This window comes from Gymnodraco acuticeps, unplaced genomic scaffold, assembly GCF_902827175.1.
Source record: "Gymnodraco acuticeps unplaced genomic scaffold, fGymAcu1.1, whole genome shotgun sequence".
NCBI classification, from domain to species: Eukaryota; Metazoa; Chordata; class Actinopteri; order Perciformes; family Bathydraconidae; genus Gymnodraco; species Gymnodraco acuticeps.
In genome coordinates, this window is record NW_022990295.1 from 4,398,277 (window position 1) to 4,425,172 (window position 26,896).

The 26,896-nt window shown below is 42.8% G+C and overlaps 1 protein-coding gene across 1 annotated transcript; it reads right to left on the minus strand.

Moving 5' to 3' along the window:
- Positions 1-174: 174 nt before the first annotated feature.
- eif2ak4 (eukaryotic translation initiation factor 2 alpha kinase 4) lies at positions 175-24,768 on the minus strand. The gene is given in 41 exon segments (XM_034222255.1): positions 175-555; positions 2,623-2,738; positions 3,642-3,686; positions 4,390-4,458; positions 4,957-5,060; positions 5,447-5,502; positions 5,595-5,707; positions 5,873-5,959; positions 8,304-8,432; positions 8,763-8,870; positions 9,041-9,175; positions 10,626-10,796; positions 10,883-10,948; positions 11,070-11,186; positions 12,388-12,556; positions 13,036-13,085; positions 13,430-13,551; positions 13,862-13,937; positions 14,571-14,807; positions 14,895-14,945; positions 15,392-15,493; positions 15,644-15,723; positions 15,812-15,875; positions 16,025-16,129; positions 16,338-16,460; positions 16,543-16,632; positions 16,706-16,778; positions 16,858-17,066; positions 17,068-17,295; positions 17,394-17,548; positions 18,003-18,118; positions 18,890-19,428; positions 20,070-20,227; positions 20,344-20,444; positions 20,523-20,668; positions 20,757-20,837; positions 22,371-22,544; positions 23,517-23,567; positions 23,570-23,618; positions 24,142-24,257; positions 24,396-24,768. Coding segments are annotated over 41 exon segments (4,971 nt in total). The 5' UTR covers positions 24,528-24,768; the 3' UTR covers positions 175-497.
- Between the last annotated feature and the right edge of the window lie 2,128 nt (positions 24,769-26,896).

A 26,896-nucleotide genomic window follows, 5' to 3' on the forward strand; every position in this document is an offset into this window, starting at 1 on the left:
CACTAAAAACTCCCCAAACATGCCCGACGTGTCTCAACTGAGCAATAACTGAGTTCATAGAAACAACAAGGTTAAGCATTAGCTTATGAGGTATTACTCAGTATGCAGGTAGTCAATAATGAGGCTGCATTTTGTTGTACTCAGATGTGTAATTAAAATAGACACAATATCAGCTCTGTGGGAAAAGGTCATTTATTCAAATTGTTGCAGATTAGAAAAAGTTAAATTGTTGCCTTCATGACACCATTTTCAGTAGAAATCCATCTTTCAACTTCTAGAATTCTATTAAGGCAATAGAGTGAAGACGATCTGAGAACATCAACATAACACTGGAAAGTTAACGATTTTGAATAACCATTCAACATGGTGTCTTTGGGGCTCGCGCTTTCTAAGAAGGAAAGCTACAAGTCCATCATGAAACAAGTTCTGTAGGTCCAAAGATGAAAAGTCTCTGGGAGTCTGAAGCACAGCAGGCCAGGGAGCTTGAGTCTTGGTTTTCAGAGAAGGATCTTGTAGTAGTCATCCTTGTAGCTGTACAAGACCACCACAGCCAGCCTGAAACAGGACAACATCCGTCAGTTATTGATTCAAAAGGATATAAAAACCACACAAATGGGACATAAAAAAATAAGGACAATGAAATTCAACCGGGAAGGTTTCCACATATTAGATTTCCACATATTAGATTTTGTCTAGATGAAGAGGTCAGTCAGTTTAAATAAACACAGGATTCAACTCTGCCATGTCTAGGGTAAAACCTTTTACGAAACAAAAGTACCAATTACTACTGTTATTTCCATTAGTTGGCGATGACATTGTTAGCTCAAGCATGGCTGTGCCTGTGAACACTTTATAAAGCTGCAGATGGGTAAAAACAGCACTGGAGATACAGATCGTACATGCCAGCAGTGGTTTTAGCTAGAACTAAATCTCAGTGAGCCCTTGGGATAAGTTTACTTTATGATCTTGCGGCTGCCAGGTGACTGCATGAGCCTTTCAGCCCACTCATCTGGCCTTGGTTGCCTGTGCCCCACATTCATTGAAAACAACAAACAACACGATGAATATATCCATTGTTGCCTCTGTGACGCGTATTTATCACCAGAGTCTTTTCCCCCCACTAAATGGCAAATCAAACACACAGCAGAGACAGGAAATGAAAACCAACTGCTCTGGAGAGGCGGACGGGAAGGCAGAAAGAGAAGCTCTTTTTTTTTTTTTGTTAGCATCGCATTCATGAAAGAGAAAATCCTCTCTATGGGCATTCACCAGCGTCACAAGGAACTCAAACACTGGGGATTTAGCCTGGCCTTTGAAAAAAAAACAACGTTCTGCTGGGAAGCTGGGGAACATTAAGCGCTACATCCACAACCGCAGCAATTGGTGAAGTTAAACCCCCCCCCCCTGTGCTGAAATCTCTCTGTCAATCAACCTGGGTGTTAAGAGACAGACCTCAGAAGACCAAACAAGGCAAATCCTTCTCCAGATTCCACCTCAGGAAACGGGCTCAGCCGAGGTTTTGATATTCTGCAAGGCAGTAGTTATCCGTATTACTGCTCCCTTTGAAGGACTGTCACACCTACACCTGGAGTGTGTGGGCTCGCTCGCAGCTGCCCGTAAAAGGAAGTGTGCACTTGTTGTGGTCTTTAATGTATTCTGTTTTTCAGGTTTCATTTTAATAACAAGTGGGTAATGGATGGAAACATATGAGCGGAGCAGTGGGGTCTTTGGCTCACTACTCACTGGGGTTTGTCTTCAAAGTATCAAGTTCAAACTGTTTCTTTACTTTGGAGGAGTAAAACATTTTGACACTTGAGAATGTTAAAATTGACAGAGTTTAAGAAGTTATTAGATTGGATTCTTATCCTTTCTCAAATATAGAAACCTAAATCTTGAACATTTCCATTTAAATAAAAATGTCTGTTAAGTCTCTTTCTATCATGGAATGAGGCAACACAATTGTGAGGAGCCTATTGCCCACAAATGAAACCCCTTGCATTGGCCGTATTAAGAACTACGTAACTGGCAACATTTCCAAGAAAAAACAAAGCAACCATTCCAGGAAACTGAGATCCCCAAAACATCTCTGCAACTTTGAGAATGTTACATTACAATAGTTTTCTTATTCCAACACATTGTCCTGCCTTATTTATTTCTTCAAGTATTTCTGGTTGTGTCAGTCCACCACTTTGGCCCTATTTGAAATATCTCAACACCAATTAGAGTGATTCCCTACCTACCACTAGCGCCAGCAGCGGGCTAACATTTAGATTTGAAGTCAAATGTCTCAACAACTTTTGTATAGATTCCCATTAAATCTGTTATACACGTCAGGAGGGCCTAGACGACAATGATAAAAACTTCGGGGAACGTTCCCTTTTCCTTCATCGCAATAATGATGTAAAAGTTTCACTTATCCGGTGAATTATCTCAGCATCTACTGCTAGTTGGATCAGCACAATCTTCTGTACATACTCATGGTCAATAAAGAATGAATATATTTGACTTTCTTTACAATGTAGGTGATATAGCAAGCTATGTCTGGGAATAAAAATAGATAGGAATTATTAAGATCTGCAACAAGTTGGTTTTTCTTTGCTAATAAGAACACAAAAAACTAACTTCTTGGTCATTTTGAAATGGTGGATCTCATCGCAGATGGACTTCAGGTAGCGCTGCTTGGGTAGACGAGACAGCAGAGTCTTCACGCTGCTGTTGAACTGCTCTTCGTTATCAAACTAGAAAGAAAGGAGAGAGCATGTGTGAATGCAAGAAATTAGCAAGCAGTGAAGGCAAGAAATGTGACAAGAAATGCAGAGGCCGAATTCAGTGCATCAAACAAAGCCTGGTAGAGGTTAGTTTACTATATCAACACTGTTCAGAGTATCCAACACAACAGCTCACAAGGTGTCAGTTCCCTTTATGTTTGTTAACAGAAAAGTAAACAGCATTTTAGAGGAATAAATGGGCTTTTTCTTCTGCAGCCTTGGAGTATATTTGTTCAAGTCAAGTGTAGCTACAGTGGGTTTATAGATTTCCTCTGCTTTGTGTGTGACTTGGGGTAATTTGCCGTATTTAAAGCAGGCCTTTCCTGCACGCCTGGCTATACCCACTGTGTATTGTCACCCGTTTTATATACTAAAAGTGTTTTCTTTGACTGTATAGGTGGCCCATTCATTTATGGAGTGGAGGCTTTTGCTTATATAGAGGGGTGGTGTAAAGTGCGTTCTTCAGACGTCTTCATGTTACTTAGCACAATATCATTTAAGACTTTTAAAAACCTCTGCTCTAAGGAACCAGGGTTTCTTTATGAGTGCCGCTTTGGTCAGGAGTTTGGAATGTGAATTTTAACACCTCTTAAGTATGCGTTTTCTTAACTGTATGTGTCTGTCCCATATGTGAGCCTTGTTAAAGGAATGAACGTCTTTGGCAGAGTTCCCTGGCTGTGGAAAAAGGCCGGGGTGTTCCCTCAGTCCACTCCTCATTGGGCCTGTTAGGAAGGAGACGGGATCCCCACTTCCTGTCTGCGATCTTGACCTCTATTGGCTGTTCTTTCCACCCTCCCTCCCTTCCACCCTTAAGGATGTAGCCTTTTATTAACTATGCCAAAGGGTCTTGATAAAGCCAAGTATGGAACATACCTCCAGAGACAGGAAGTTCACCAGCGTTTCCTTGTTCAGGTCCACCTGTGGGACGAAAACAAGCAAAACACAATAGAGCCTTATCTCGTGTTGCAACAGTTCCAGAAATGTTTTTATAATACAGCTAAAAATATCAGCCAATAGCTTGTGCAATTCTTTCAACGCAAGATAATCCACACCACTTGGGTAAATGTACCCATAATTCCACTTACACAATGCTCTGGCCAGGAAGAGTCTAATGATAGACAAGCAGGCTACTGACCACAGTGAAGATTTATAGGCCTGTGTAACTCTCTTTTTATGGGAATCAAGGTGATTATGTTTCAATAACTTGTATTTACTGCTGATGAAATCCAGACCCCAATATGGAAGACAAATGAATTGTGTGTAGCTACATTGGTAAAAAGAAAAACAAGCACCGGATGATTTACTTTGAGAATATCAGGCCATACATCTTCAATGCAACCACAAATAAACACAATATGGCAGCCATTTACATCCCCTGAAATGACACGGTGACTGCCTTCTGTTTAGTGTTCATTGTTCTGTAGCGACTGGAACGGATTCACAGCCATGTCAACCTCCAGCACGAGGCAAATCACTATAAAAAGGCTGCTCCCAGGGATGTTTGCGATTTTAGCTATCAAAAAGCCCTTTTCGCCGCTCTGTGATTTCACACATGGATTCTAGAGATAAGGGTGGGAGAGCAGAAAAAGGGGGAGCCGGGGTAAACAAACAAATGACTTACTGCCAGAACCTCGATGTCATTGGTTTTGTTCTGTAAATTGCTCGCGAGATTTTGTAATCTGGTTTGGATCTGAAAGAGAGAGTTAGAAAGGAACAAATAAGAGAAAGAACAAATTGAAAAGGATGAAAGTAAATAGTGGTGGTTCCCATGATCAAAAGAAACCAGGAGGAAAAAGAATACTACAAAGGGCATACTTTTTTTAAATAAGAAAATTGGGTTGGTTTTCAGTTACAGTTATCGTATTCTTATTGACAAACAATGTGATGTCTGTGTTTATTTCTCTTGCAATGCTTGTTGTTATTATTCCCCATTTGTGACGCTGGAGAGAAATGACTGGATGAGTGGGTGCGGACATAAACTCGAGTGGTTTAAATGTCAAACATTTGTGAACATTTTTATTGGTAACTACATCAGAAGATCTGGCTTACCAAATCATCGAAAATAAGGGATCAGAAAAGATGGAAAGAGAAGTGTGTGTGTGTGTGTGTGTGTGTGTGTGTGTGTGTGTGTGTGTGTGTGTGTGTGTGTGTGTGTGTGTGTGTGTGTGTGTGCGCTCGCATCACATACCTGAGTCTCATAGCGTCGTCTAATATTAGAAGAGACTTTGTCCGGGCTGATGACGTTCACATTCATGTTCATGGGGCCGCTGCTCCCATGCTGTTCTGAGGAGCCTGGAGACAGAAAAAGGACCATTTCCACATTTCATCCAATCAGAAGGCTTTGGTTAATCACACCTTAATCTCAAATGTACACATTCCAATGACATGACTGTGAAAACTGCCTCGCTAAAGTCTTTCAATTTAATTAAATCCCTTTGTATGCTACCTGTCTGCATGCCAGAAGTTGGTGTGAAATGTAACACTTCTTCTCTTTTTGCATTTATCGTACGTCACTGGCTAACAAATTAGTTAAATTCCAGAAGTGTAAATTCAGTAGGATCAGTGCTACTTTACAGTCATACTTTTAGTATAAAAACAGGTGTGAATGCTGCAGTAAGGCTATACATTTTAATTTGTATATATAGAGGCGTTCTGTAAAGACTAAGGGGTAATCAGACCTGTGGTGTTGAGCAGCGATCCTTTAGGGTTCTGAGACATGCTTTCAGACATTTCTCTGCAAGGGGCACAAGGACAACATTATATAAGAACAAACCGCCTTACATCATGCAGACGTCTGAGCAGCGCATTAAACCAAAATGTCTTTACCTGATGTTTCTGTCCTCAAAGAATTTGGTCCGACATTTCTGAATGATGTGGTCCACCAAGTCGGACTCAGGGATCCGTTTCTCAGACTGCCTGTCTTTCTCAAAGGACTTGACCTGGAGACAGACAAATACTTTAGCATGTGCTGCTGTTCAGAACCACTCTATAATTCTCTCTTAAACAAACAGTTTTGACAGCATTATAATTCGGCTTTTTTTTTTTATTTTTTAAATGTAATGTATTCCCGCACAATGCTTAGCTGCACTGTTGGTCTGGTTTACCTTCACATAGTTTCCCTCCTTGTCAGAGACCAGGGCCATGCAGCTGATGCCGGCCAGCCTGCAGTGCTCCATCAACGTCTCCTGAGACTAAACACAAGAGGACCAATGCTCAATTACTCGCACACAGACAATATAGGTGGTGATTTAAGGTGTCATATTATGCTCATTTCCAGGTTCATACTTGTACTTTGAATTTGCATTTGAACATGTTAGATGTTCAGAACACGCATTCGTTTTCCCTAAACTGAATGTACCTGTAATTACCCTCAGGCTTAAATGCTCAGTTTTTAGCACCTGTCTCTTTAAGAGTACCTCCTAAAAAAGCTGCTCTGATTGGTAAGGGGTTTCTGGGTGTTCCGCATCTGCACCTACGATCTGCACCCCTCATTGAAGGCAGGGATTGACTGTAATGACGTGTAGCCGCACTTATAATTGTACCTATAAATTGTACAACCTAATAAGACGTGAAGGACCTGTTCAAAGGCAGTCTCCAAATACAGGCTGTGCGTTTCTTTCTTAGGAATTAGCCTTTTAATACTACTGTACTTGCTTTGTAATAACAATAAAACAAAATCTCAATCCTGGAATATGCTGCCTTCAATGCCTGCAATCCCTAGAACTAGGAGCACATTAAAAAAAAGAATGGATAGAGAATATTAATTTCACAACATACTGAATATGTGTACCATTCACTTTAACATATCCTGTTTGGTGGTAATGTTGGTGCTTGAGGATCTAACCTGAAGGGACACAGTGTGGGCTGAGTTAAGAGGGAGCTGTTAACTTAACAATTTGGTCTTAATTGTTATTAACCATACCAGTTTGACAGAGTTTTCTTCCATTAATTACTAAAAGAATCATGAGTCAAGTTTGTCATTTAAAACCATTTTGAAATCAGGGCTCATTTTGGGGGGAACCCTGGTTCAGAACCTTCTTCTACAGCAGCAAACACTCAGTGTAGGCAGAGTTTTGGTTGAAAGAGTGTGCAATGTGCCGGGAGTCACGACCAATATCAATGTGTGTTCAGGTAATGTGTTCAACCATGACACTCTGTACGTATGCGTTAGCCCAATTAATTACGCCAACTCGCAGCTCGAGAGTTTCATTTGGCTGCTCCACTAGACGAGCCAGTGGTAGTGCAGAACAACCCCTTCTGTGTTAACAAGCGTGTGTGTGTGTGTGCATGTGTCATGTTTGCCTCGTCATCCTGTATGCACTAACACTTCCTCTTTTCTTATAACTTTCACGTTGACAGAACAAATTAAGCTCCGGGGCCATATGCCTAATCTGACCGCATGTGGAAAGGAGTTTGCCATATTTGGCAATTAAAAGCTAAAAGGAGTGGAACTGTCTCCTGAGGATGAATTAAAGCTGCAGATTCAGGGCCTTTTAAGAGGCCAGCATGGGAAAGGTGTTAACAAAAGTCTAGTGAGAGGGGAGGGATGGATGAAGGGGTCCGAACAAGGTGTTCTCGCCATCTCACCACTCAGTCAGTGCGCAGCCTGCATACGTAATCTACAAATACAAACAGTGTTGACACTTTGGACATAATGCTGCTCTTTTTCAGCCAAACTGCCCGTAAGCACTTGTTAGAGGAAATGAAGGTGGCCAATAACTTTTGTCCTGAGCCAGTACATAAAGACAATGAAGACTGTTACAAGCAAAGCACTTATCCACTGCAGAAGTGGAAACAAAAGTTATAAAGAGCAACAAAAAAAAGGTCTACTGACATGTGGGCCCTCCAATTTGCCAAGGAGGGCGTTTGCACAAACACAAGGCTTGGATCAGTTTGTCACATAAACATGAAGAATGTGACAGAGGCATGGCATCAGGATTTCTGGACCGGGAAATAAATAACTTCACTTTGAGGGGACTTATCTCATCTCGGTTGTTTCCCCTAACATGAGCTTATCATAAAAGTGTATTGGAAGCTTGTCTAACAGATGTCGATTATTGCAGAAATGACTCCACTTTGTATTGTCCCAATATGGCCTCTTTCAAGTGAAACCACAAAGTGCAGCTAATTCTCTAAGATGTTTACTATTTATGATGCCGTCACGATAAACTCTGCTGCTGACACATGAGGGGCATTTCCCCCTCAAGAACAGAAGTCGCCCCCTGTAGGAGGGTGGAAGTTACTACAGGACAAAAAGGAAATACATTTTACACCAATGTTCATTTCTATTCAGGGGTCTACAAAAGATGGAAAGTGGTGGAGTTTTGAAAGAAAAAGGGGCTCAGTTATATAATAACTGCGAACGGACATAAATCCTTCTGATTAAACGACTACAGTGCTTCTCTAGCCATGTTCTCTCTGCAGACGGTTTCCTTTTGCAGGTCCGGAAGCACATCAATTCAACACCGTTCTGAGAGATCAATGACACAATGCATTTGGGTGAAGAACACAGAATGTAAACATTTATTCTCTCACCTGTGAGACGTCGTAGGCGATGTCTGCAGAGACACCAGTGCTCCACAGCTTCTGGACAACATTGATGGCTCTGGACATGGAAGAGTGTCCCACTGGGACCACCAGCGCATCACAGGAGCTGACTGAGGGCTGATGGAATGCAAAAACAGAGAATGTAAAGAACAGAAAGTTATTGAATAATTGAGTATCTTATTGTCTTCAGATCTACCCACTGTTTTCTTAAGCACATCATGTCACATTTGAAATAAAAATAGAGTACACGATAATGACAATAGTCACAGCGATCACGGTTATTAACATGTTTCTAAAAGTGTCTGTGTGGCGGCCGACTGCTATAATAAGGCATACTTAAATAGCTGTCTGCTGCGCCTTCATTACAATAATTAGGAATGATCCCAGTGTGTGTGTGTGTGTGTGTGTGTGTGTGTGTGTGTGTGTGTGTGTGTGTGTGTGTCTCACCGGCTCCTCCATGTTGGCTATAGCTGCACAGACTTTGTCCAGGGCCACGCTGGCCCCCACTGCAGAAGGCACCGGCACCGTGGAAGCTGGCCCACGAAACTCCAGGATCTAGCAGCACAGAGAACGAAAGACAGAACATAGACTGCATCATATGGATTTCATTGAATACAGACCGAAGAGATATGAAGAAAAATGGAAGACACATTTTTGCAGATTTTTGTCATGACTTGATAAAAAAAGTCACTAGTGCGGCACGGATAAACGCCAGTAAAACCCACCAGGTGGTCGTAGCGTCCTCCAGCTGCCAATATGTCCGGCACAGTTCGCTTGCGCTTCCTGATGAAAGCCACAAACTGGAAGATGATCCCACAGTGATGCTGCACCTTGTATACCAAGCCTAAGTTAACCACCACCTATAGAGAAGATACACATGTTTTAAAGGTGACATGTCATGCTTTTCCGGTTATTACCCGTCCCCTTGTGTGTTATGAAGGTTTTTATGCATGTCAACGGTGTGCAGAGTCAAAACCCTCAAAGTACACCCTGTAGGGAATAAAACTCTAACACAGAAAATACCTCCCCAAAACGCCTCGTTGGAGATAGGTCACTGTCCATTTGATTCTTCCGGGTACATCATGATGTCATGTCGTCTCCGGAACAAAATGGACCAATCCGTGGAGCCGTTACGTTACGTCCGCGGAGCCGTTACGTTAAGCCCCCGCTGATTGGTCCAAATTGACCAATCCACGGACTTCCTCACACACTCAGTGCAGGCAGCTCAGCTGATTTCTCCTCCCTGGCTGCAGGCTGATAACAGACAGTTGGGATCGTGGCGAAATTCTCTCTGCAGACCCATTCTCTCTGCAGACCCATTCTCACAGCGTTTATCAACCTTTTTCTTACTCAATATCAAGCCATACTTATTGTTTTTACTTCGGCTGTGACTTTGTGTGTGCTCAGGATGAGTTTGGCTGTGTATCGCTAAACAAGGAAATCACACCTCCACGGAGCTCAGCGCGAATCACAACGTCCCGACTGGTCCCAACCAATCGGAGCACACTGGGCTCACAGGGAGGGGGGGGGGGGGCAAGAGCTGCAGCGAGCCGTTTAGTGGAGAGAGTGAATACTGCTGAATACACATACTTTACAGAGATGCTGTATGCGAAACCAATGTGAGTTTGGAAAATTGCACAGTATAAATCTATTCTAGTAGACCTCAACAATGGAATTATGATCAGTGGAAATGGCCATGACATGGGACCTTTAAAAGGAAAGAGAACATACACTTTAACCTCCATTCACCTAGAATGTGTGTGTTAACACCCCACACACACAGACACTCAAATCCAGCACCAGACACTTTTTTTACGCTGCTATGGACAGTCTTGCACTAATGTACATTTTTAAAGATATTGAAGTGACTGTTATTTTTGTATATATTGACTGTTGTGCTTTTATATAGGCCTTAAAGGTGGGGTAGGTAATTTTGGAGAAACCAGCTCGAGTGCGCTAGAATTTGAAAATACACAGCCGGAAGAAATCTGCCACTTCCTTACAGAGCCCCTCCTCCAACACACACGAACGCGCACATGACCAATGAGGGCACGAGATAAGTTTGTGCCCCGATGGAAGGCTGACAGGCAGGTAGGCCATCCAGTTACTTTACCCGGGCCGGCTAAAATAATTGGTCGTGCTTTTTACAGCGCTACGGCTTCCACAGAGGACATTTTGTAATTTTTATACATATTTTTATATATATTAGTTTTTGTATTCGGGATTGTGGAAAACAGTATTTCGATCTCTCTGTCTCTGTACACATACATTTAAAGATTGACAATAAAATTGACTTTGAATCCAAATCACCGGCAGTTTGACTCCCAGTTTCCTCAGCAGCACCGTGAGCTCCTCCAGGTCCTTGAGGCCCTGCTTGGCCAGCTGGGTGACGGCGGTCTTCTGTTTGGTGAGTGATGTCAGCAGTGGAGCCAGATCCTGCAGATTCCCCTTCTGCTCTATGTACTTGTACAGCGTCTGCAACTGGAGGGATGTCTGAGTTTAGAACAAGTGAGCTGCTGCTGATTATTTTTACAGCAGGTCCTCGTCCATCCCAGTCTGACACTTACGCTGTTGGTCGACAGGGAGAAGTTACAGAACTTTGCCTCCACCTCACGTTTGGTCAGCTTTTCACTCTGGGGAAGACACAGAAACAAAAGGAATGCATTAACACTATTATATATGCTCATGCTAGCGTTTAGGCAACAGTCACGCACTGGGAATAACATCTGTGATGCACGTGTGACCTTCACTGACCATGGCTTCACACAGTATGGAGGACGCCTGGCTCAGTTTGTCCTCAGGGACTCCGCTGTGGAGCAGGATGGCCTTCAACAAGCTGGTGTGGTTCAGGTAGATGTTGTAGTTCCTCTCCTGCGGGTGCCAAACACACACACACACACACACCTTCAGACCTCTCAGCCGCAATTACAGTCAAAACTGAGAGCACTACTGTACAATGAGCGCCTCGAGTGAATAATGATTGTTGTGTCCGGCTGCCCTCTCATTCCGTCTGACTCGTGTATTCTTAAAAGCTTTCACACAAAGAGCAGGGCGGTGGAGGGGATCACAAACAGGATCTACGAGGGATGAATGATTAGGCCAGACCCTAAGGTGACTGAGTTCACGAAACATGAAGGAGGAGAGCAGACTGACGTGGCGCTGGGGTGTGTGGGCAGGAAATGGATTGGACAGGGAGGCAGAGAAGGAAGTGCAGGGAGCTGAGCACAACAGATTTACTCTACAAATAATAAATACTGTGTAAATCTGTCAGGCTTAGACGTACTTTGGTATGTTAGGAATGTGAGCGGGAAGGGAAAAGGGAAAAAACAACAACGGGCCAGGTTGCACTTCTGGCGTCCGTAGGAAAATAAAGAACAATGATGCATCCAGCCAGTCAACAAATGGCGCGTTTCCACTGCAGCGGGTAGCCCCGTTTAAGCGTCCTTAACCGTCCTCAAGCGGCCAGGCCAGTTTTTGGTGGCCTTTCCATATAGCCTAGTACCGGCTAGCGGGTACTTTTTCCCTCTTTTTCCGGCCACATAAAATCGTGGTTCCCTCAGACCAGGGCCAGGGCTGAACTAGTGACGTCAACACTCTCGACTGCTGATTGGTCAGAGAGAATCGTCACAAGATCGCGCGCGAGTTCATCCCTAGCGTCGCATATATATTTAGAAGCAAGCTTGCAGCATTTTTATAAACAGCATTTTGTAAACGGATGAGCTACAAAAATGGCTACGTCTAATAAGAAAAGCACACCGTGGTCGACCGAGGAGGTGACGACGTTCCTACATCTCATTGGGGATGATCAAATCCAGCGGGAGCTCGACGGAACAACTCGAAATGTGAACAAAAACAAAGCCGATCGCCCCGCCTACACTGCGTTGCTACCCCAGGTCCTAAACTGTAATGGAAATGCGCCACGGCCTCGGACGGCCAGCGAGGCAGCCCGAGGCCAGAGCGAGGACGCTTAGGGACGCTTAAACGGGGCTACCCCGTTGCAGTGGAAATGCGCCAAAAGTGTGTGAATCAGGGTCAGCTCTCTGCGTAGTGTAACAAACAGACTGCGTATAACCTGAAGCACGGGGAACTCCTGGACTATTTCAGAGATGGTGTAGATGGTCTCAGCATCAGGGAGCAGGCTGCTGGTCACGGGGGTGATGATGTCGAAGGCGCACTCCAGAAGCTCCCTTGGGTGCGCCCGGTCTAGCTTTCTGGGACGGAAAACACGCTCGATGCTGTACCTTCAGAGAGATTGAGAGAAACATTCATAAGTCTCAACATTGATGTCAGCCTTTAATTAAACAGTTAACTTGGTGGTGATAGGACTTTACATTGCACATTCCTAATTGTTGTTGCTGAAGATTTGACATGAATAACAGTCGCATTACAACTATAACGTAAATGAATGCGTTGGGAACAAATGCAACGTTTAATTTGTGTAGCTAAATGTACAAAAAAGAAAAGAAAATAATTGTAGTGGTGGGTCTAGCTTAAAGATAGTTAAAGAGAAACAAAAATGACATTAGAGTTTTATGCGGAGTTGCAAACAGAGTGCCCAGCATAAGTTAGATTGGTAATAAGTCAGTGACATACATCCTTTGAGCTAATAGCTTGGTTGCAGAGAACTTTGTAAGACCATTTTGAAAAAAGCATTTATTTAATAAATGAGGATATTATTAGGATTATAAGCATAAAAGTGTGTTACATAATTCAACTTTACCTCTTCAGGTGCGTTATGTTATTGCGAGCGACGTATCTTGAAAACGCCATCTAAAGTAAAAACAGAGTTAAAGCATTAACACTCGTGTAATGACAGTGAAGTCAGTGCATACCAGGCTGTAATCAATCACACAGTGGAAACAACCATTTAGTGTTCAGGGTTTCCTGAGGTAGCAGGATATTAAGGCGGCTGCTGATTGCAGCCTCACACTATGTGTGTGTTTGCGTGTGCTGATGAAAATAGTTGGGTAATTAGTGTTTTCGTGCAAGCGCGGACATGCATGTTTGAGCGTGTGTTTTGTGTGTGTGTGTGTGTGTGTGTGTGTGTGTGTGTGTGTGTGTGTGTGTGTGTGTGTGTGCATGTTTGTGTGCATGTGTGTGTGTCTTGCGCTCACGCGAACGTCGTAGGGCAGTGTGACCAGCATTCCACTGTGATCCATGAAGCAGGCCAGCTCGCTGCCATCATACAGCTTCCTGTTCCTGGGGAGGAGAAGCGGTGTCTGGAGGCGCACCGCACCTGAGGAGGAACATCATGTATGACTGCAACATCTGCATAAGATAACACAACCCTCGGCCGAAAAAGAGATGATGCGTGTGAGTAAAAACAAATAAGGACAGCTGGACATCATCAGCAAAAAAAAAACACTAGCACCTGCACATAATCTGCTCTGCCCCACAGTGCACTTATTGTTTTGCTGCCACTCTCTGGAGCAGATGTTGGGGTTCAGAAAAACGTGCTTACAATGGGTCAGGAGTCCAAGTGGTTGGCAGTGGAGAGTCAACAGAGGCTCACACGCACACTCATCAAACAACCATAGTGTACTCACCGTGCTTCTTGAAGATCCTGGTGATTGTTTCATAAACATGCTGCTGCAATTTGGCACTGTTGAAGCTGAAGCTGCCCTGGAGGGAGAGCAAACAAACAGCCTCTGTTAGGGATCAGGAGACATGGAGTAAGCACTACCAGGCCTTCTGCTGGCCACTATACAGGCCGGATGAAAGGAAGCACCGGTGAGTGAGTGCAGCCATTCAGATGTCTGCAGTGACATCTTCAGGTGGTGAGGGGTAACTTCAAGAGTACATAAAGTGGCGTTTCATATGGTGTTCTGTTTTTAATGGTACAAATATCTGGAACAAACTCTCAGAAAACTGCAGGTCACTCCAAGTCTCACTTCTTTCAAATTAAGGATGAAGACTTTTCTGCACACTGCTTCATTTTATTAAATTAAATAACTATTCATAACTGACAGTGCCCTGTACCTTTTATTCTTGTATTTTCTTTATTTACTTGACCTATCCTGTCTTAGTTTGCTTTATTTGTATTTATCTTGGCTTTTTATTGAAAAAATGTCAATGTAATTTTATTATGCGTTTCTGTTGCACAACGTTTTAGGTAAAAAAAAATTGAAATTGCCTCGTGTGGAAATGTACTATAAATAAACTTGCCTTGCCTTCACCTTACATTCACCATATATCCAAAACACATATGTCTTAAAATAAATACGTGACACCAGTCAAAATATACTAGAACCACACCTTGTGCAGGTCTATGTCGTAGGTGTAATCCATGACCGGGGAGGTGTTCTGGGCGAACAGCTGGCCCACCATGGTGCGGTAGGATTTGCCGTTGATATTAGCCATGGTATGCTGCAGCACCTCGTGCAGCTCCGACTCCTCCATCTGTGGGGGGGGCAGCAGCTCGCTCTTCAGCAGCTCCTGGGCGGTGGGCCGCAAGGCCGGGTCGTGGTTCATCAGCCACTCTATCACTTTCCTCTGAAAGGAGTCACAGCCAGCAGCCCTGATTGTTAGACTGAGAACTCAGAGAAAAAGGCTTCATATCAAAATGCTACAGCGTCCTACCTGTGTTCCTTGCTCATATTCAGTAAAGTCCTCAGGAAAGATCATGAGCTCCTGCATCGTAGAAAGAAAAGAGTTAAGGTCAGTCACAAGCAAGTTATAAATTCCCACGCAGCCAAAATAATTGACATGGGCTGCAGTGGAATAGTCTTTTTTTGCTTAGGAAGTATCAAAGTGGCGGTCATAACAGCTGTATGAATGATCTCATTACTTAGGAAATGTGCTTCAATGCTTCCATTCTTTTCTCCTTTAGCATAGAGTAGACTGGCATGTCTTTTACCTTGGACAACCAAGAGAAAGTTCTTTGTCACAATTCCATGCGGCAGCCCCACATACATAGCATCTACCTTACATTATTCAGTTTCCGAGTGCAAGTCAAGTTAGATACTGTTGTGTATGTTTTTATAAAGTCCTTATGAAGTACGGAAAGACAAACAATGTCATTTTTTTCACTTTACGACTCCAGCAAAAATCGCTACCAGTCCTGAACATGAACATACCGCACGCAGCTGGCTCAGGACAGAGATGCGCTCGGACCCTGTTGTCATTGGACGGTAGGACATCTCAAACAGGATAATGCCCAGGCTGAAAAGATCAACTTTCTGAGGACAAATAGAAAGGATAAATATCAGACACCTAAAAGTCTTGTGTTACAGGAGCGCAGCAAACTATGCAACTAAGATGGAGAGACAGTGGTCACATGGACAACTGCAAAAGCTCAAATAACGTCGATATTTCAATACAAATCTTACTTGGTTGTAGGTGGCTTTGGTGTTTCCTTGAACCTCCGGACTGACGTAGAGCGCAGTACCAACCATGCCTGTCATGTTACCTGTAGAATAGTGATGCAATGTGTCAGGGAAGATGTATATCAATCAAAATAGCATTAAATCATGTGCAGTTTTTCAAACTCTCTGCACCTGTTGGGTCTGGTTTGGACATCACTGCTGAGCCGCTCTCCTCCACTTCAAATTTGCCTGCAGCCTGAAACAGTAAAGGAGTATGCATGTCATATTGATGCGTAATCTAGTGTTATGAGCTATTAACCTAGGCGATTAAACATAGTGACACAGTTTTACATAACTCCACAGAGCAGCCTGTCTGTAGAGTGAAGCTGTTAGGCTAATACACACCACATTAGCAGGGTGGTCCGTAGCCAGGCCAAAGTCCCCAATCTTCACGTGGTCCTGTGAGTCGAGGAAGATGTTGACAGGCTTCAAGTCCCTGTGAATCATGCCCTAATGGAAAGGATTCATGAAAAGATCTGCTCAGTCATGCGTAATTAAAAACATGGCTTCCTTATTACTGCTATTACCATACAAAATGCAACAGATAAATGCCTTGGATATAAAAGTGTGATACTAGCTTACGGGACACATGCAAATGGTCTAATTATTTTTTAAACCATGCTTAGAACTTAAACACATACACACACAGATAAAACACCTGCTCGTGGATGTAAGCAATCCCATCCAGTATTTCCCTGAAGAGTCTCGCTAAACGATTCTGGTCCTGGTGCAGGCCTTGATCTATTGTGTCCCTTAAAGTGCTTTTTTCACAGTATTCCATCTGGTGGAAAACAGAACACCGGCATTAGATAGGAGGCAGTGACCTCTAGTGGTAGAGAATGGAGTATGATGGTGAAGCTTACTTGTATGTATAAGTGATGAGCTATGAGGAGGGGTTGGTCTGATTCTGTGGTGTCCCCTGCGTCTGTTACAGGCCTTCTGATTGGCTCAACCTGCAAGAGGAGTCTGTTAGTTGCACTATGGACAAATACTAATGAATAATAGATAAAGCGTAAATATTCAAACCTGTGACATATCGTCTGTGTTTTCATCTCCATTGTCAAAGATTATGTCCCTACTTGAATCACTGTCTGAAGGTCTAAAAGAAAAATGTGAAGTGTTGAGAGTTTGTGCAGGAGAAAGTATTGCTTCACGTTATCCCTAAAAAAACCACTTACAAAAAAGAGGCACCAAAAACATCTTCTTCTTCATCCTCATCATCCTCTTCATCACTTGACTGGTGCCTGCTACATTTGGCGCTGGAGGACCTCTCGATGGAGGTGGACCACTCCACGGAGCTGGACAGGGCCAGGGGGGGCGCCGCGTCCTCCACGTTGTCGGCGAGGCCCAGCTCGTTGATGGGCTTCGGGGACTCTTTGCGCTGGGGGGGGCTTCTCGTTGGAGCTCCAAGGCTCGGAGCTGTCGGTGTTGCTCAGCATGCCTCCCGAGGGGGTCTCGTGCCGCTCGATCCACGCGTTGTAGTAGCGCACGATATTCTCATGGTTAAGGCGTGAAAGAAGCGTCACCTCGCCTTTGATTCGTCTGAACTGTTTACTGGCCGGGTTGACCAGGATGCGCTTCACAGCGTAGTAGCAACCGTCGAGGTTATTCTGAACCTGGAGTTGCAGGAGAGGGAAAGTGGAAGGGAAAAAGTGAGATCAACAGACAGTTTACTCGCCAGTGTAACATCATCCAAAAAAGCTTTAGAGCCTACCTTAATTACAGCACCAAATGCCCCCTTTCCAAGAAGCTGGAGTTCCTCAAACTCATTGAAGTAGCGGGAAAACTGCCTCTGCACCCCGGTGCTGAACGGAGCGTGGAGGATGTGGCTCTGCGGGATGACTGATGATGGGAAGTCCACAACAGGATCTGAGATGATGGAAGAAGAAAAAACATGACAACGATTAGATAGTCGTGATGGAGAGAGAGCATACAACCGTATGACATCATAACTATAGGGGTGGGATTAGCTGCATATCATTAACACACTATAAAATAGACACCTGTAGAATGCAATGTAAAACAATCCATTAACAGTTATACTATTATTAAGTGTACTCTGCTTGTAATGTAAATATATGCTGCGAGGAAAGGAAATATCTTTATATTGATAGGAAAATAAGGAATTTAAAGATGCTTTTTGTGACACGAATGTTTTACTAAGATCTGACAAAAGGGTTCAAGTTGTCTCATTTGTTTGTAATTGTTTGACTCTACATTTTATGTTGCTCTGGTAGAATATTTTGCTTTAATTGAGCTAAATGTACCTAAATGTTTCTTATATTGTATCTATGTACAAATAGTGTATGGGCGTGTATATCACCTTCTGGGCTGTCAACCCGGTGCTGTGGCAGGTTTTTGGGCGAAGGAGGCTTGAGGAAGGAGTGTTCTAAAAGCTGCTGAGTTGTCCAGCGATCAGCTTCATTCAGGCACACACACCTGTGACAATGACACGTACAGTATTATAGACGCTTTAACTAAAATGTCTATTTTTACGAATCCACATTGTGCTTTGCTGTCAACATAAAGCAGTAGAGCCATATAAAAAGAAGGAAAAGGTCTAAACATTGTAAATGAAACCTAATGTTATGAATGTAAAACAACTTAAATTAAAAAATATTATTTAAACAACCAGCAAAGAGGAAGACGGACATCTATAAAAATCATGGCCCAAAGGATGATTTAGCATATTAACAACAAATCCAGATGCTTCACAATACTGCCATGCATTTTCCAAGGCCCACTCCTCAGTTCTGAATGTGTTCCACTTTTTCAGTCACTGTTTTCCCTTTGTGTGTGTAATGTGTACGGCATGAACATCTACCCGAAGAGACACAAAACTTTGCTGGCAACTATTTCAGTAATCAGTTAACTTGCTAATTCGGGGCTTTGGACTAATTGTTGAACAAAACAATCTAAAATATCATAATGGCCATTTTGTCACAAATTGCTTTTGTTTCATAGATCAAACAAACTATTGCATAACATAATCATTAGTTGAAGGTCTATTTCATTGAATGTAAGGTTTGCTTCTGTCAGGAAAACAAACAAATCGTTCATTTAAAACAAATCAATAATCTTTGGAAAATGGTCAGGAGTCCAGGACTATTCAAAAGTATTTAGTACACAAGAGTACATGACTTATAGTAAATTGTCTTAAACACTATTATACTCCTTTAAGAAGCCGGTAATGTATCCATCAATACATACTTATGGAGGAAATCCTGGAAGTCAGCAGGCAGGCTGGCTGGCACTGTCACTGGATACTCCTGCACCTCCTTCCCCTGACTCAGAGCCAGCAGCATCAGACCCAAGTTCCACACGTCCCCTTTTTTGCCCGTTTTCGTTGGCATCGATGTGTCCTCCGAGAATCGCACGTGGGCTTGCTCGAAAATGTCTTCTTTGCAGATATCGGCAAATCTCTTGGATAAGCTGTAATCGGTCAGTCGTACGTTTCCCTCTGAGTCCACCAGCACACTGGAGGCCCCCAGCTGTTTGTGGACCACGGAGTTGGAGTGAAGGTAGTCCAGGGCAGCCAGCAGCTGGGCCGTGTAGTGGCACAGTTTGTCCAGAGGGACCGGGGTTTGTGTGACGAGGCTTTGGGTCAAGTTGACGCCAGCCACATGCTCCACCAGCAGGTTAACCACGAGGCAGTCCTCCTTCTCCGTGGAGCTCAGCGCCATGTAGCGCACCAAGTTTGGATGATCCAGCCGCAGGAGGGAGTTGAACTCGTTTTCGGCCCCGTGGATCTACACAGTAATTCAGAAGCAGTTTAGTACTTAATCAGAATACCTTTATTAGTCCCACAGAGGGGACATTTACATTGTTAGAGCAGAAAAGAGCCAAAGACAGTTTAATGTTACCTAAGAAGCTTGCATAAAAAAGTATTAAAGATTAAAAAAGTATAATAAAAAAAGTTCTGAGGATCTAGCAGCCAGGTATATATATTGCACAGTTATTACCGGCATATATATATATATATATATATATATATATATATATATATTGCACAAAGAAAGATTACTTAAGGACTATTTTCCAGGTTTTCCTGATCTTAAAAACAGTTGAATACATTATTGAACCACTAAATAATAATAATAATAATAATAATAATAATAATAATAATAATAATAATAATAATAATAATACATTTATTTATTATAATAATAATAATAATAATACGTTTATTTATTATAGCACCTTTCACAGAAATAGAATTTCACAAAGTGCTTCACAATTAAGAACAAAAGTTCAAATGAAGACCACGAATACAATAACCACACGAGGCAGACATTTTTAAGGTCAACATAAAAACATAACACAGACCACGTGGAGTCCAAAACTCCAAAACTAAACTCTTAATGATATCATCTGCTTTTATTTTACTTGCCTGCTTTTTGCAGTTATCAATCCTTCCTTTCTCCTGGCTGGTGAGAAACGTGCCCATCTTCTTGTTCCATTGAAGCGACCACTCGTAGATCACAGTAAAGTCTCCAGAGTTTTCCTCAAATCCATAATAAACGTTACGCCGGAGCCTCTCGCTCACACCTGTCACAATCAGAGACACACAATAGCACACACACAATAACACTCATGCCAACGGTTAACAGGTGGATTAAGCAACTTTGGACTGAAGTAGCTGCATCCTCTCAGACAAATCTCACCTAAGCTTTTCCCTCTGTGGACAACAAGATCTCCAAACGCGCTGCTGGAGAAGTGAAGAAGCTCTTGGGAGCGAGGGATGTCGTCATTAACCGTGTCACGTCTGGGTAAACGGATACACATGTCAGCCTTATTTCAATGTTTCTTTAAAACGAGAAGCATCAGCTGGATTGCTGGGTACCTGTGGCGTGTACTGGAGGTAGTCTGGCGGCGGTTATTGGCGGCTCTCTTGCCTTCTATCAGTTCAGGAGGAAATCCGCTGGGGCTGGGTGGGCTCTTCCCTAACAGGGGGGAAGGGACTGGCTGATCCAGACTCTCAAGACGCTCCTGTGAATATTAACACCATTAACAAATGGTCAATCACAACACCGGCTTTGCTTAATTTATTTGTCTGCATAAGTTTTTCTATAAACACCTGTTTGGCAATCTCCTTTCTTCTCTTTTCTTCTCGTTTCTCCTCCTCTCTTTTTTGGATAACAGCCATGATCTCTTTTTCCTACAAGAACAAGAAAAATCTCAGTCAACATCCTGTTCGACTGAAACTTCCGTCAGTTGTCTTGGTTTTTTCATACAGGGTGCATAGTTTGTAGGGCTGCAACGATTAGTAGAATGACGGAACCACAACTATCTTGATAATTCATAAACCGTTAAAGTACATTTTCATGCAAAAATCCATCTTCGAACCTATGCCAAACTTAGAGGTCTTTAAGCAAAGGTGATCCAATAGGGTGTCAAGCAGAAGTATTTAGTACTGCATTTTCATATGTAGTCAGATCAGATACACATCATGAATGTCTGCTTCTTATTCATGGGATTAGCTCTACTTTAGTTTCACTGTGTTGCTCCCACAAGATAAAGTTTGTGATCTTTTGTGAGTGGGACAACAAAATCACTTTAATATAATATAAGTTATATTATAACTAGGGCCGAGACTTTAACGCGTTAATTAAGATTAATTAATTACACAAAAATTAACGCGTTAAAAAAATTAACGCATTTTAATCGCACTTATTTTTGCACCGCGGAACGTTTCTCACTGGATGAGTTTCAGGCGTACCGATTATACTGGAGCACCAACTAACGTTCATGACTTCAGACAACAACAAACCACAGTGAACAACAGTGGGAAATGTTCTTTTAAAAAACGGACGGATGGAAGCGTCGATAAGAGCACGGTTGTGTGCAAATTATGCAAAAAGGAATTCGCATATCACCGCAGCACATCAAGCCTCAAGTATCACCTCAATGCAAAACATATAGCAGCTAGCGTGGACGTTAGCCTCTTTTATCGCATTTCACACCAAAAAGAGCTGGTACTAAAATTAGTTCATGAGAACCTTTTTACCCCCACGAGAGTCCCTGCTAGAGAGCAGAGAGCTGCTAGAGAGCAAGGACTTTCGTACGGCTCTCTTGTGAGAAAAGAGCTATATGTCTGATTGGCTGGGCGGATTGCAAACCACGCCCCGTTAAACTCCCAAAAAGTTTTGTGAAGCCGCCATTTTATTATCCTCGCATTAGCATTAGCATTAGCCCAGCGCAGAAACGCAGAGAGACTAATTTATGGCAACACAAAATAAAACATGGGAGCGGTGGAGATGAGGAGGTGTCGGCGTTCTGGCGATTTACAGGGCCCCAACTCCGGGGACTTCCGGCCGGGGACTTTGGGCGGCAGTATACGCCGTTTGCGGCCTGCCAGTAAACCCAAAGCAGAAGAAGAAGAAGTGACGTCAGCGGCTTCATTTGCCTAATCCTCCCCCAGGTTCAAAGAGTTCTCATGAACTAAATTCTCATGAACCTTTGTGGGAAAAGTACTGCGGTGTGAATGCGCCTAATGGTATACTAAAATCCATGTGAAAAAAATTGCTTCTCACTGTTCTCAGGTCAAATATTTATATGTGATTAAAAATGCGATTAATTTCGATTAATTAATTACAAAGCCTCTAATTAATTAGATGAATTTTTTTAATCGAGTCCCGGCCCTAATTATAACACAAGGTACAGCATGAAGGGTTTTATCTATACTCCTAACCATTTCCTCCTCCTGTTTGCGCCGTTGGTCCATCTTCTGCTGCTCCTCCTGATCTCGTATCTCCTGCTGTCTCTGCAGGTTCTTCAGCATCTCCTCATGGAAGGAGCTTGACGGAGGCTTGTTGTGCTCGCTCAGAAAGCCCTGGATGTAGTCTGCCAGTTCGTAAATCATCACCTGGTGGACAGGTAGGTAGGGGTACAGGTGGTTGTTGTACTTGTATCTAGGGTTGCAACATTCCGGGAATTTTCAAAGATGGAAACTTTCCATGGGAATAAACTGGGAATTTTCAAAATCGAAGGTTGGCTCTTCATAGGGAACTTCAATATAGTTGGGGAAAGTATATTTTAGCATAATATTGACTAAAACAAACAGATGCCATTCAAGTACACTTGAATATCCATGCCATAGCACACTGCTTACTGCATGGCTATTGAGACCACACGAAGGTTCGGAACAGGCTCACAAATGTGAGAGTAGAAAAACTGGTTGGCATTCAGGCAAACCTAAGGCTCTTTGAGCCGGACACAGAGCCATCCTCAACAAGGCTGGACAGTGACACTGCAGAGGAAGAGGAAGAGTGTGATGTTGATGAGGCCCAGGAAGAGCCCGTTGACTGAAAGGGTTTAGCAAAAATGCAGAGGGTTGCTTGAAGGAAGATTTGCATGTTTAATGGGACTTTTTGGAGGGAGAAGGGCTCTTTTCATTAAACATTTTGAATGGGACTTTGAGGGGATTTTTGGATGGAGGTGCATTTTGGGGTTGGGGGGGATGATTAATATTTAACTCAACATTCCTGTTTTAGTTCTTCAATGAAACAAATAATTGTTCAATCTACTAAAAAAATCTGTTGAAATGTCATGTTTTTTGTTTAATTTTGCATCGAATGTTTCCAAAACTTCCCCAGCTTAACTTCCCATGGAAACTTTTCGGAAATGTACAGGAAAATTCTCCGCCCCTTTGCAACCCTACTTGTATCCATGGGTCAGTGTGTGTGTGTGTGTGTGGTGTGTGTGTGTGTGTGTGTGTGTGTGTGTGTGTGTGTGTGTGTGTGGTGTGTGTGTGTGTGTGGTGTGTGTGTGTGTGTGTGTGTTGTGTGTGGTGTGTGTGTGTGTGTGTGTGTGTGTGTGTGTGTGTGTCCATCCTTACCTCCCCACATCGTGATGCCGCCAGCTTTGTGAGTTCACTCTGCAGATTCAGGAGGTTTCGTTTGACAGACCTTTGGCACTATGCAGCCCCAGTTCTGGAGGCCTGTTGGTGCCACCAGACATCAGTTAGTAAGAGCGAAACACTGAGAGGACATGAACAAGTCCACACTGGAGCTTTGTTCTGATGAGACAGTTGTCCTGGAAAGTTAAAAGGTCACAGTTTGGCCTGTAGAGAAATATGCAATGCAGCATCCTTCTCATTAATTACCAATTGTGTGGGATCACACAGATAAAATCAAAAATCAATCAAATCTGTTGTGTCTATTTTTGCACTAAAGTTTTTTTTAAATATGTAATTAACAGAGGAATATAACAACATATCCATTAACTATTACTAACCATTATGAGGTTATTTCTTGCAATGCTATGCTTTATGTCTCAGCATGTGGACACACAATAAATAAGTTTCGCATTGCAAATGATACATGACCTGAGGACAGAATCATTAAAACAGCATTGTGAGACTTGTCTCAGTTTGTGTGTTGATACCATGGTTGATACCTTGCAGTGCAGTGGCAAAAATGACCAAAGTGGAGACATGGCAAAGGTCAGGGGTCAGTACTCACGCATCTGGGTATGTGGGTGGGCATTGAACCTGCAAGTCCACAGTCACGTAGCATTCCTGTCCATTATTCAGCCCGTTGGGCCGCAGGCAGAGATGCACCTGAGGGGGCCTTTTAACCTGAGAATACAGTGAAGGAATCCTTGTTAATGGGGTGACCATGTTTGATCGCTTCAAGTAAAAGTAGTTCTGTTTCAACTTTTGCAAATAATCTGCTTTAAAAGGCAATGCATTCTGCTAACTACCGTCTGTAGCTACCTTCCATGGGTCCTTGCTCCGCAGATCCCGGAAATCATCTCCAAAGATAGACGCGAGAGCTTCTAGCTCATTTTCCTGCTGGACCGTGTGGTCGTCAGTCCAGTCTGCTGGAGTGTGCTGCTTACTGTTCATTCTTCTTCCTCACTACATGGCACTGCTCGGGTCACACACACACAGACAGAAGGAGGAAGCGGCTCTTCCGCTGCACTCACCGCCGCCCTGTGCAGCTCCGGCACATTGTTCAGTCCAAACTTTGGCAGATAAGCACCCTCAATGTTATTCAGTAAAATCACTAACTAATCACGAGATAGGCGACCACAACAACGCTGCCAACTGGCGCATAGCTGTTGCAGGCTGTGTCGCGGAAGGTGCAACGTCATCACTTTGCTCCCTCGAAAAATGGCCTCGAGAGGGCGGTAATATTCCCTAACTGTGGTTGGAACTGCATTTTTGTTGGGGAATGAGAATTACAATTTATACTAAGTTATTTTCCAAATTAACATGTTCATGTCCTGTTTTTAGGTGTATTTCCCACTGTTAGTCCACTGTGCTACTGTACAATCTTGCTGTTGCATAGCCTGCCCCCTCTTTCCCTAGTTTACTTTCTGCCTCGTTTACTATTACGTTTACTTATTTCCTATAAAAAAGAAAACCCTTCTGATGGTCCTGCAGAGCTGGCCAGACTTGACATTGAGATATTCAAGTAAAGTACAAGTGCCTCACATACATAATTCAGCACAAAATGTAATTGTACTAAATGTACTTTTTCGCATTCCACAAATAACAACTTTAAAGATAAGATATACAGGAGGACAGCAGAGTGGGTAGGTCAAAGGTCAAGTGTGATAGGCTATTGACTTTTTACCTATGGCTATCAAAGTTGAAAGCTAAACTGTCAATGTGATATTTAACAATATTGGAAGATACAGAAAACGTATCTGCAGCTATAGGCTCCAAAAAGGGATTTATACGATTTTTGTTTTAAATCAAACCCCTTAATGTCATTACAGGTGGCACTGCAGGGATTAAGAATGCTTCCAAGTTTGGGGACTCAGGAGAAATATTTCCAAGTTGATGCAGCAGAGACTGAATATCCTGACCTATAGGCCTACTGTCAAAAAACACAGTGCACTCACAGTGCAACACCTTTTTAAAACCCAAGCCTCTGGTTTGTAATGCTGGCTTTCTGTTATGAAGCTTTCAAGCTTTGTGCGGCAGTTTCCATTAAATATTGCATTCAACATTTTAAAATACCCTTAATATATTACTCAAAATGTACGAGTACTCATTGTCCCTCTCTTTTTCTTGGTATAAAACCCTTATAGTGAATCAAATCTCCTTTTGTCATGTTTTAAAATAAAATGAATTCAATCAATGAAAGTCCCTTCCTTCTTTACATAACAAAACCATGAGATGCTTTATCCAGCTTCTATCTATGGAGATAGAGAGGAGACAGAGCTATAGGCTATGCGGTCTTTTGAATACCTCCAGCTGTGATCCTCAAGTGTTATACACTTGCCTTAACTATCTTGTTATCATTGAAAACACATGAGGGGGATTCCCTGACCATGTATGTCATTTTATTGGGAATTAACAAATATTCTGTCAAATGTTTGTATCATTCCTGCATAGATGAGAATATTACCTCATAAGGTACACTGTACATCAAGGGAAATATATGGGAAAGTGGGTGGCACAAATATGGACCTCCTCTTTGCAGACGCCTGGCTAGGAAACCTCAGTGGCTGCACATTAATGACTCTGTTGCTCACCCTAACCCTAAAAGGAGACAGCTGGGCCAATCAGCTCCGAGCACTGACAGCGACGGGCCACTCAGACGGTGAGATCCCACACAGAGCTTGGCTGGCGTTAAGATCAGCTGTTCCACAAGACGAGGAAGCTCAGTGAGCACACATACCAGCAGCATGGTTCACAGACATGTAATGTTTTCATCTCCTTAACAAGGCACCAGTGATGCTGTCCTGACTGGGTCTTCATAGTGTGCCTTCTGAGTATAATAATCCCTCTTTAGAGTTATATGTGCAGAGTGACACATTATGCATCAAAGTAACATAAAACACAATGTTTTTAAAACCCTGATTGCAAGTCACTTACAGTATGCTACATTTCACTTGTGATTACAAACCTATAAAGAAATAATACTGCAACACAAAAATGCATTGCTTTAAGGCAAACATTGCATTTATAAGCTCATGAAATACACTTCTTATTCTAGAAATAGTTTACTCTTTATGTTCCTTTGAGAAAACAAATGTATTACTCATTCATTAACCCCTCGTATCCAATAATACAATTAATATACCAATTAATCAAACTTTTTTATACTTAATAAACATTTGATTAAGAAACTGGGTCAGTCAATGACTTCACTGCACAGAAGTCCCATCCATGTATGTAAAACATACTTTCCTGTGGCTTGTTGATTTTTGCCGGCAGCTCTTATTTGGACTTGTGTGAACCCCAGGCCCCGCCCCTGGTCC